The sequence below is a fragment of the Diadema antillarum genome, unplaced genomic scaffold (assembly GCF_040938485.1).
Source record: "Diadema antillarum isolate AM-2024a unplaced genomic scaffold, OU_Dant_1.0 scf00000151, whole genome shotgun sequence".
Lineage (NCBI taxonomy): Eukaryota > Metazoa > Echinodermata > Echinoidea > Diadematoida > Diadematidae > Diadema > Diadema antillarum.
In genome coordinates this window covers 261,434-274,036 of record NW_027271040.1, presented here as the reverse complement: position 1 = coordinate 274,036, position 12,603 = coordinate 261,434, and the positions used below count along the sequence as shown (strand labels likewise).

General features: G+C 36.0%; 1 protein-coding gene across 3 annotated transcripts in view; it reads right to left on the bottom strand.

Moving 5' to 3' along the window:
- Window positions 1-12,603, bottom strand: part of LOC139721898 (retinoic acid receptor RXR-alpha-B-like) — a 116,497-nt gene that overhangs the window by 56,938 nt on the left and 46,956 nt on the right. For all 3 annotated transcript variants that reach the window (XM_071633219.1, XM_071633221.1, XM_071633222.1), the window contains exon 2: window positions 5,059-5,196. In XM_071633219.1, the coding sequence (XP_071489320.1) occupies window positions 5,059-5,196 (138 nt within the window). The remainder of the gene's footprint in view (window positions 1-5,058; window positions 5,197-12,603) is intronic.

The following is a 12,603-nucleotide window of genomic DNA, read 5'->3' as shown; positions in this document are numbered from 1 at the left end:
TCTACTAGTTTGTTAGAAAATCACCTTCCCTCCCCATCTCACCCCCCCCCCTAAAGAAAAAAAATAAAATGAAATAAAACAAAACAAAATACACCTGTACAATATCTCCAGAAGAGTTCCTCTGTACAATTTACAATACACTCCAAACCTCTGGACAACAAGTTGTTGCATTAGCTACTTGCTGAAGTAGTAAAACCAAATTAAAAGACTATCTAGATTCTCATCTCAAGCTTTCACTGTACAGTAAATCGAACTGAGATTATGACACTAGCTGTCCTAATTCGTCCTAGATTACATGTACGATGTAAGAAAAAGCTCGAATACAAGGAAACAACATGGGAGTTTTCTTGTACCAATTTGAAAATTAACCCCGGGCTGAACACTGAGAATCGCAAGCTGAAAATTAAGGACCCATCATCAGAGAAAAGAAATAGGATGGCAAGTCACATAAAAAACCAGTACACCTCATCATCTTCAGTTGTGATGTGATGGTGCTTAGCCCTCTGGTTGTTGTTTTTGTTTTGTTTTTGTATTTGTTCCACTCCCCCCCCCCAAAAAAAAAACAACAACAACAACAACAACAACAACAACAACAACAACAAAACAAAACAAAAACAAAAACAAAAACAAAAAAACCAAAAAAAACTGACATTGTTCGAATTTCACCCAAAGGTTCTCAGGAGACCCAACACAATTTATTACCATTCCCTCCGCATCTTTTTTTTCCCCACAGATATTATGATGACCATATTGATAGCAAAAGCGCTAAACCAATTTTCATGTCTCTTTACTACCTAACCAATCAATACCAATCCCCCCTCCCCCTGAAAAAAAAAGATAGAAAAAACAGTTGTAAATGCACAGTTCATACGACTATTCTATGACTGCCTTCCTCTTCCAGATTCTGTTTTTTTTTTTAAAGGGGGAGGACAAAAATCTCGAAATACTGCATACTTCTGTCCTGCTTGAGATTACACCAATCTCATGCATTGCTGGATCCAGGTGTGAATGAAAGATATCACACCATATATCAGATGGGTTTTTCCCCCTTTCTTTTCTTTTTTCTTTTGGGGCAGGGTGAAACATGCATTGTGGATACCTATGCTCTATAAAGTATAAGAAATAGGAAATCTCCCTTCAAGGCCCTATTTTCATATGGGCTTAAATACACTTGACAAGGGACCATCAGACTCATAAATAATAATGAACCTTTCATCTACGACACGCTCCTTCACACATCAAAACATACAGTTTGCATGAGGCATAATTTAGTATTCACAGCAAGTAAATGCCAGATAGTGGAAGATGATTTTGAGAAGTTTTCAGGTCTGTCTGATGCCATGTAAGACATAATTTGGGAAGGAGAAAAAGGACTTAGAGAAGATGATGAATTGGAATGACAGCCCAGAAGGGAAGGGGAAAGCAAGCCCCCCTGTGGCATAGCAGCAGGTCTATTATACAATGTATTTTACGTAATGGAAAATACTCCCAACGAGACTCTTACAACGAGTCACTTTTTGGTAAGGAAGTAGAATGAAGTCATAATAATTCAATAGCATTTTTCTGTTGACAAAAGTCATCTAGCAAGCTCTATCCTACACAAACATTAGCATAAACACGCATACACACAAGCACAAAGACACATCTTAAAGCCACAAGCACTTTAGTAAAGTGATGTATCAGAAAAATGGAATGCAACATGCTTTCATGTCATCCACAAGTTTTCCATTCCTTGTATTGGTTATAGAATGACTCAATCTACAAATTGGAAGCTGTGTGGGAGGATTAGGCAAAATATCACCTTGAATCATAATGCTTTATTAACTCACACGGCTATTTCCTAGGATCTCCTTTGCAACCTTCTTCCACTCACACTGACGACAAACTCTCACTGTAAGAGTGACTCAAAACAAGGCAAAAGCCAAGCGATGTCGTGCTTGCATATGGCAAATTTTCAAATACAGTGTTTTTCAATGTCAGTTGAGTAACCTTTTGACCTTTGACCATGTCGGACTTCACCAATATGTGAACTTGACAGGCATTTTTAGGTGATGTACCTGTGGTGAGAATTTTGTGGTCATACCTCAACGCTGTGGAAAGTGTAACATTGAGAGCACACCACAATATGCAATGTTTATCATGGAAAGTTCATTGACATTTTGACCTTTGACCTTGTCATACTTCACCACTATTTGAACTTGACCGGCATCCTGAGGCTATGTTCCTAAGGTGTGAGTTTGGTGGTTATAGCTGAGTGTTATGGAAAGTACACCAAATTGTTGACAGCGACGACGCCGACAACAAGTGGACGCCGACAACAAGAACAATGTCGGAAAAGTGACGCCTATGTCTCACTTCCGCTATGCAAGAGAGACAAAAATAGCGATTCTCATATGGAGAGGAATACTACTGAAGAAGTTTTCATGCAAAAATAATCAGAAAATGAAACCTTTGTGGAATCTCCCTTGAGAGCTACGGACTTTTTTAATACTTGAGGATTTTAAAAGTGACAACAAGAAATGCTGCCTCAGGCTTGAAAGCATGATACCACTATTGTGGCAAGTGATTACATCCCCCACATGACTGTAACTTATAACAAACAAAAGGTCCTCATCCACCCCCCCCCCCCAAAAAAAAAAATGAAATAAAATGGCATGAATGCACTCAAATCAATGAACTTATACATAATTAAGTATATAAGAAAAATAAAGGAGCAAATAAAAAACAAATAAAAAAAAATAAATGAAAGAATAAACAAAATGAATAAAAAATAAAATAAAGAAGCAAATAAAGATAGGTAGATAAATAAATAGATAAATAAATGAATAAATTAACAAACAAATGAATAAATAAATAAATAAATAAATAGATTAGGGCAAGTCCAAGATAAGGTCCCCTCAGAAGGCAAAATTTCATCTTTGCTCAATATTGACATGTTTGGTATCATTTTGAAGCTTATGAGTTGAAGTTTTGATTTCCATTGAGGAAAAAATGATATTATGTAAGTTTATGCAAATTTCAAGGGCTTCATTTGCATAAATGTGAAACAGCGTTACGTATGGGACATTTATAAAAATTCATATCAATTCAAAGGAAAGCAAATGATATGTGATTAATATGTGGACATAAGAAGTTCATCAAATAGTTTAACTTGGTATAAAAATTTAGGGATTATGCAAATGATTATGCAAATTAGCTCGTGTCCTATCATGAGATGTCCCATACGTAACAAATTGAGGTCATTTTTTTAGGTTTTTTCTGAAATTGCTAAGGATATTTTAATGCCATTTTGGAAAGTTCTAATTTATTGTTTAGAGAAATTAAATACCATAGAAAAAAGAAAAAACAGTAAAAGAAATATATTCTATTAGGCATTGAAATAATGTTACGTATGGGACAAATGCGTTACGTATGGGACATCCTCATACATATTGCATGTGAATGCATGTAGCTAGCTGGGAAGGTCTCTCAGTACACAAATGGTAAGTCATCCTGAAGAAAGCATCCAAACATTGTAGCTACTTTTTGAGTTTTAGACACTTGAAACAATGCATGTACTTGACTGAACAATTTTCAGAAAGGGGTAGGGGAAAATGGCAAAATACAAAATGAAAAACAGCATTAAAGGGATGGTATAGTTTTTGTAGAAATGGGGATTCAGTTTTCAACATTTAATGAGATGATTGGAAACCAATTATATGAATTACTAAAGAGCATACAATCCTAAGACTAGAGGAATTCAAAGTTTACGTGACGGAGATCCAATTTGAAATGGCTGTGATATATACAAAAAAAAACATATAAAGTAAATCTTTTTTTATTGCAAGTGATACACAAATTGTCCTTATTCAGTTTCAATAGTAGCCACAACAAAATTCATGGGTATACAACTACATACTGAGGTGTGACTCGAATCAATGACCTGACTGCTAGACAGACATCATATATTGATCACAGGGGTTCCACGCAGCAGGTATTGCTTATTTATTAAAATTAATATTTCTTGTGTCAAGTCATTTTTTATTGAAACTAAATGGCAAACTGCCCTTCATCAGTGGAAGTAAACACTTTTAATAAACTATTCAATTTTTCAGTAGTAACTATCCTGATAAAAATAGGGCATACATACTCAGGTTGGTCATTAAAAATATAGAATATGATTAAATATGATTATGATGGTAAATATATGGGGAATATTGTTCCCTTGTCAATCTGGAACAGCATTTGAGTAATTTCAACTGATTCTACCTCAGTGATTATGCAAAAATTTGTTCATGGGTATTTTGCAAAATTATTTTGCAAAATACCCAGGATATAAACTGGTTCTCCACACACTAAACGAATGGGGGACAAAGGGCATGCATACTCAGGTTGGTCATAAGAATATAAAAATATGATTGAATATGATTATAATGGTGAATATTCGGGGAATGATGTTTCCTTGACAATCTGGATCATTATTTGAGTAGTTTCAACTGACTTTACTACAATAATTATGCAAAATACCCATAAACGTGGTTCTTCACACACTAAATGAATGGGGGACAAACTGTCCCATACATAACTGTCCCATACGTAACACGTCATGTCTGTCTTTAATTAGAACCTGTAATTAGAGCTTTTTGCCTAATGACATGAAACTTACCTGTGATAATCTTGAGTGTTGTGACTTTCATCACAGTGAGTTACAAGTTGTAGAATGAAATACTTTCAGAGAGTTTTGAGGTTGAAAAAAATGTTCAAAAAAACAAAAGTTTTCTGGTCCCATACGTAACGGCACATATTTTCTCTTCTAGAATATAATTGTCAAGGTCATTTTTCTCAATTTTTTACATGTTTATACTTCTCCTAGATATCAATCACCATGATGAAGTTCAATATGATCAAAGACCATTAACACTATTTTTCAGGTCATAAAAGTCTCTGAATGTCCCATACGTAACGCGCGCATTATCTTGGACTTGCCCATTACTAAATAAATTGATTAATAACTAAATAAATAAATAACTAAATCCAGATAAACGAACGAAGTAAAATCACATGATTTGGTTTGCTTACGGTATTCTCCTATGCTTCCTGTGTGTAGTAGGCCCGGTGAAGAGAGAGTAGGTGAGCTAAGACCTTGGCTGGACAGCGAGGGAGACCCCATGGTACTCGTGGGTAGCGGCATGCCGAGGGGCATGGACTTCATCGAGTCTGGAGGACGAGCCATGGGGGGGGGGGGGGGTAAGAAGAGAAGTGGAAAACAGACAAATAAACGAGTGAACAAACAAAGAACAACTATAAAAGAGGCAATTATCATACAAATTAGAACTTCACACCCAGGGAATCGCGTCAGTCGCGCCTCAGCGAGAATTTTTCCCCTGCTGGGTGGCGAGGATTGCTTGGCATAATCGAGGGATTTGACGATCTGTGGCGTTCCTGTGCCTTGACGTGTTCATTCTGAGAAATGAGTACAATCATTCAGTTCACAGCTTGTTTGTACACAGGTTTGACTAAAAGTAATTAGGCAATGCAAGCCAATGAAAGGAAAACAACCCAATCCACGCTTAAGATGACTTTGACAGACGGGGATAAAATCAAACCAAATCAAATCAAACAGAAAATAGGGAATCAAATCAAACTCTGTTTTGCATGTTTTGTAATTTAAAAATCTTAAATATTCAACTTTCAATTCCCTTGACAATATTGCTTTAATAATGTTCCTTTTAAGGAAAATTCCATTATGACATTTACTACGCTGCTTTTATGAAAACAGAAAAATCAGAGCAGAAATAAGTGATAATTTTGGGGGAAAGAGATTTACAAAAAATTTAAAGTTTAGAGGGTAAAACAAATTGTCAAAATCAGTGGGATATAGGTGTTTCGATTTTTAAAATTTCCCTAATCTTCATTTTTTTTTCAAATATTTGAGCACAAACAAATTTTAATCTGAGGAGAAAACACACAAAAATGTCTAGTTGGTACTTCTATCATGTAGCAAAAACAGGTCTGAAGTATTCTTCTTTCTCAGGAGAAAAATGAAACATTTTCTTTCATCCCTCCCCCCCCCCCCTCAAAAAAGAAAAGAAAAATGGAGAGCCGCTTGATATCAACATCACACACAGTTGCCAATTTGTTTTAATCTCTATGTATTTCACTGTTCACAACAGTATTTTTGTGTGTGTGTGTCTCATCAGTTTCCCTAGATTTTCACTGACCTACAAGTTCTTCTCTGATTTTTCTGTTTTCACACTTGTAGAAGGCAACATCACGTTTAAGTTCACACAACTTTTCTAAACTTCAAGATTAGCTTTAGAAGTTTCGATCATTGATGATTAGCTTGTAGTGTAGCCCCTGCATACAGGCACTTGAAAGTTAGCGATCTTAAAGATTAGTCGATGATTAGAAGCACAAGATATCTACAGATTGAATACACTCTATCTAAAAGCTGCTGCAGGTCCCCCTTTGTAACGTTGTGTGGACATGATCATCGACAAATTCAAAAGTTTGTGTGACCTTTCAGTGAACCCTATTCCCCTCAGCTTCCAAGCCAACCTCCAGTGCATGTTGCACACTACTATATCGTCACACATTATCAGGTTCATCGCTGGCACTGTTTGAATGTATTTCTTCCAGTTCTGTGGTTTAATCATCGAGTGCGACTCTCACTCGAAAATTCAATTTTCGATATATTAAAGGTATTGTGTGGGCGCACATAATAGTTTAAAACAATGCTAACCATCGAAGTTTAAAACTTTTAAGATTACAAACGTCGTGTGAATATAACTTGTATCAGGATGGACATTCCCTTTGAGGTATCATCATTACCATAGATCACTACATCACTTCGTCGATTGGATCAAAGGATATAGCGTCTTTCAAACAAAGCAATTTCATGTTGACTCATTTGCGAGCCAGAGGGAAACTTGTAAAGCACAAATAAGTGCTGATATGAACTTTCTATGCACTAGAAATATGACCCAATATATCACAAATTATGCCATATAACCACAGCTAGAATACATATAGGCAAATGTAGTGGGCAATATAGATATTTTGAGCATCCATTGTAAAACATATGTCAGTATACACTCATGTGTGTAGGCTCAGACTCTTTATATGACTTTTTAAAGTTTGTGTTCTGTTGATACAATGAATTCGTGGTAAAGTGCATTTTTCTTTTTATACCATGGATGTGATATTGCTTGCAACAGCAAAATCGTATTACACCAGTTATCTCTGTCCCTACTTTGAATCTTTGAGCCACCTGGACAATAGCTACAACTTTGTGGAACATTTGAAAATCCTTTACATACATTTGATTTGATTCCAACTGGTTTACTGCTTGTGAATACATTGGATAGAATTACAGTCAATCGCTTCAATGAAAACTCTTACTCAACAAATGCATATGACTACAGATTATGCTAGCATATCATTGTGTAAGCTAAGTCTACAGTTCAAGTATCTTTGTGCACAATTGGTCCTGAAGAATACCACTGATATTCTTGGCACATAATCCCTCCATCCCTCCCCCCCCCCATAAAAAATAATACACATCCAAACAAGGAAGGAAAACACAGTCAATGCACTTTACATATATTGATACACTTTTAAAAAAGATATCTTTACATTTGTAAGTCCTGCTGCCTGCAGCAATATCTATATATTTCTGGAAAAAAATACTTTAATCAATCCTGCATATCTATTTCAAATTTTGCACACAGATGTTATAACACATCATGGGATATGGACACCTGACACACAACGTGGAGGTCAATATACATTTGTGATAGATCTGCACAGATGTCTGCAAACTCGTGTTCTAGAGATGAATACAGTATTTCTTGAATGAATGCATTTCACTTATAAATCTCACATCACTCTGTGGTTTAGGTTTATTTTTGTTCAAAGTTGAACTCATTAAAACCAATAATATAATATCACACTGCCATTCTAACAATCCATGTAGAAATAAAATGGTTGAAGTATTGATAGCACCTTTAAAATCCATAAGGGAGAGGGGATAACAAAATTATACACTAAAAGAAGGGAAGAAGTCTTCAAAGTCATCTACCCATAATACAAATGACCGGTGTTGCTGATAGACATTTAATGATAGCATTATAGCATCTTGACCACAACAGTATGTTATTTGGAAACATTATGGTACAAGACATGAATGTCATTCTGTGCTAGACCAAACATACGCATACCCAGCCATTCTCAGCACAAACACACAATACACACACATACCCAGAAGAATCAGGGGGGTGAGACAACCTTTTTGTGCACTCAGCTCAAGGTCGTGGACACAGTGGCTAGGGCAGCTAAAACTTGCTCTGACATGACAAAATGGTTGACCTTTCTTCACCCTCAATTGACTGTGTTGTCAACATTCGAGGGTTTACGTGTCCGTGATATTGAATAGATCATTGGAGCTCATTCTACCCTTGCAAACACACGCATACATACATATTTAGACTATTGCAAGGCGTCTTACCTATTCACAAAGTAACTATAAACTTTTATGAAGTCACTGCTGTATTTTTGCAATAAGAACACCATACAGAAGAGAAGGTAGAGTACAAAGCTTTCCACATACAAGTAACATATAGTACCCATGGTTTTGTTACTTTTTCTCGCTGGTATTATTTAAACAATCCTATGATACTTGGAAAACATAAACTTGCATGAAATATGATGTGACCAAAAGTCTGTGAAGACCTGCCCTCTCAGAATACTAGTTCATCACAAACCAGCGTTTGGTTCTCGAGCCGAGTAAGAATTAGTGCATTCACCCACTGAAAGTACAGGTTTAGCAAAAGATGGAAGTGCTAAAGGCACTGACAATAGCTCTTCTTACTGCCACTGTAATTAATTTCTCTTCTTCCAAAAAAATGGGGAAAAAGCTGGTTATACCATACTAAAACAATAACACCATTTCTCATCATATCAATACCAGGCATGTTTTAACTACATCCAGCCTGCAAAACAGAAACCAAAGAAAACAATGTGTGTTACTTTCATGACTTCCTGGAAATATACTACCATCACCTTTTACTTCTTTTTTATTTCACACTTTGCATGTGGAACTGTGTGTATAAATAATGTGTAAAGTCAATGTGTCACTATCTTGTGCAGCTACTGTATCTTTGGGCAAAGCTTTTACAGAAAGGCAGTATCATTAAAGGACAAGTTCACCTTCATAAACATAAGGATTGAGAAAATGCAACAAATAGTAGAACACATCAGTGAAAGTTTGAGGAAAATTGGACAATCGATGCAAAAGTTATGATTTTTTTTACATTTTTGTGTTGGAACCGCTGGATGAGGAGACTACTACAGCTTGTGAGTCATATGCGTACAACAGTATAAAGAAAATATAAAAGAAAATTCAACATATTTTCACTTTTTTCGCATAATAAAAGAGCAATTGACTTGCCTCTTTCTAAAGGCAGGGGGAATAATATTACCCATAACATTTATCGGTAACGAGTCAGGGGAATTTGTACTTTTTTCAAAAGATGGAATTTTGTGAAATTCTCTTTATATTTTCCTTATATTGTTGTACGCATGTGACATCTAAGTTATTCATACACTGCAGTAGTCTTCTCATCCAGCGGGTACTACACAAAAACTTCAAAAATTCATAACTTTTGAACGGATTGTCTGATTTTCTTCAAACTTTCAATGATGTGTTCTACTAATATTGCTACATTCTCTCAATCCTTATGTTTATGAAGGTGAACTTGTCCTTTAATCTCACCAAAGATAAACCACTCTAGACTTTACAGAATGTGCACATAAAATTTAAATCACAAGTTAAAGATTTGTGTGTGTGTGTGTGTGTGTGTGTGTGTGTGTGTGTGTTTTAATTATCCCTTTTGAGGTAGGTTCTCATTACAAAATGACGAGAATGCACAGGAACTTATCACTACTCAACTGTCAACAGCATATATTCCGCAGGTATGATACATTGCAAATTGGGACCAGTACAAAGACAATTACAAATTCATGATCAAGAACGCGCGATGGAATAAAAAATAAGTATTATCCATCTTCAGGCAAAACATTTGTGATTTTCCACGTTGATGACAAATAAAAATACTTCTGTGTCGCGAGGGACAATGTTTTTTCAAGTTGCTAATTTTGCAAATTACAAAAATATCAGTCATTTCTCAAAATTCACAGAAATATCAAAGAACGCTGTGAAATATATAATGAAGGACATCATAATAAACTTTATTAAATGTAAAATTAAAGTTCAATCCCATCCAAAACAGGCTGTTCTGCAAAGCCATATGGATTCCTAAAGGCTTGCCCAGTCAAGTGATATACTTAACTTCTCTTTAATATGCAGTATCTATTAAAAAAAAAGAAGTAATTCTAAAATGCATTTTCATGATTCTATTACGCCTACACACATCTAATCTAGATAATAGCAGATACCAGTACTACACAGATCTATGACCTGTCAACCTTCCAAAACAAGCATAACAAGCATCTGGATAATAATATATAATATATAATAATATATATCTGGATAATAGTATAAAAGAAGCTTTAAGTTTTTATACATTTTCTTTAAAGTTAAAGAATCATCTAAAAACTTCGTACGCAGCATAATAATTCATTCTTCTTTTTTACTCTTAATTTTCAAAGTTGTGTTGCTTCGTTATTCTCACTACTCTTTCTTCATCAGCGAGCCCGTGCTTCTGTGCCTCCAGTGCCCTGGTTGTGACCCACCATTTCCCTCTACTCTCCCCTCTTCCCCCCCCCCCCCCCTTGTCCACTTCGGACTTTACTACCTCTTCACTACTATATCTTTCTATCCTCTCATAATTTTTTCCTTACAAGAGAGCCGCCATGTGTTTGTTAATGTGCTTCCGTATGTGTGCATGTATGTGTGTATTACTCTGTCTGTCTTTTTTTTTTTTTTGCTACCACTTAGGGAATTTTGTTGTTGTTGTTGTTTTTTGCAATTATATTTTTTTTTTCTCTACGAGGGGACTGCATTCTACAAGCTCTGCTTTTTAGCAGTCCCCTCCATTTCCAGCAATATTGTTTATGCATTTACCACAGTGACGTAACTGTTATTTGTATCTCTGTTGATAATTTACCTGTATCTCTTTTACAATGTTATTCTGTTCATCGCATTGTGGTATTTCATGACGTCTGTGTATATGAGAATTTCTTTGTATGAGCGTTTCTTTGTATTTCTTATTATTGTTTGTTGGAAGTGAAATAAATCAACTGAACTGAAACAAGCAGACACACATACAAACACACATCCATAAACCGTAGGCACACGTTCCAGTTGTCAAAACACCACACAGTGGCACCTGTAGCCATAACATCAATGTTGGGGTAGTTTGGCAGTATGACCCTCACACAGCATGAACCTCTGGCCTAGTGTGACCTTCTGATTCACAGTGTGGAAAGGTATGTCAATGTCAATCCCCATACATTCCTTCCCTGCACCTCTAAATCCCCTACTTGAACCTCCTTGCCAGTCCAAAATAACTCTCACAGCGACCTCGAGATGACCTTTGACCCCTACCCTTTCTCTCCCCTCTCCACTTTTTTCTTCTTTCTCTTCTCTATTCTAGATCTTCCTACCTACCTTTCATTTTCCTCAGTGAGCTCAATGCCATAACCACCTGTTCTCTGTTACTCTATGCTTACAGTTTGCTAATGCAATTTCTTATCATTTGAATTTCTCTCATTCAAAAATTAATGATTCGAAATAAGATAATTTGGAATTCCTGATTTGAGGCTAATTCTACAAAGAAAATAAGAGGCAGAAACATTCTGTCCCTCAGACACATGACATAAAATGGAGGTCTCGTGTGTGAGAGTCACAAATCGTGCACATAGAAGATCCTGCTTCATTCATTTTTCGCAAAGAGCATGGTGAAAGCCCGGTGAAGTGGCCACCACCTACCAACACAAAAAACAGTGCGTAAATCTTCAAGCATGAAGCCAGCACTCCAATGGAAGAAGAAATAATATTACAAAAAGGCCTCCCCCCCCCCACACACAAAACACAGTCATGTCGTATGAAGGAAAAAACAAACTGCAGATAAAAGAAGAGAACTTTACGCTATGTACAATGTGAAGATGTTGGGCCAAAGTAGGCCCTCAACTATTTATTATTACAATAATTATGATGCTTTATTGGTGATATCTATTGGCCAAGCAACAATCACCATGACATGCTAATGAAAGATATAAATGCATGTACCTGAAAATAACACTAGAAGCCTTCTACTACCAGCCCTTCCAATATAATGCGATAAACAGATTTGGAATACCACAGCGCATATTGCATCTTAAACTGTGTTTGGCATGAACAAGAACAAAAACAAAGTATCCACACATTTTTGTCATTTTCCATAATTTGGTTGAATCGCTGAGTTGTTTTCCTGCTGCCATAATATCACTGTACTGTGACGTGTATGACACATTGTATTAACAAAACCATTTACCAGAGACGTTGTTTTGAACAGCACTGACTAATTTTGGGGGTCTGAATGTCTAGACTAGTGCATCAGGCCGAGGCAGTGGTGTGCATGATTTAAAAAGCTCCAAAAGTTATTGCAATTAACGGTGATTTCT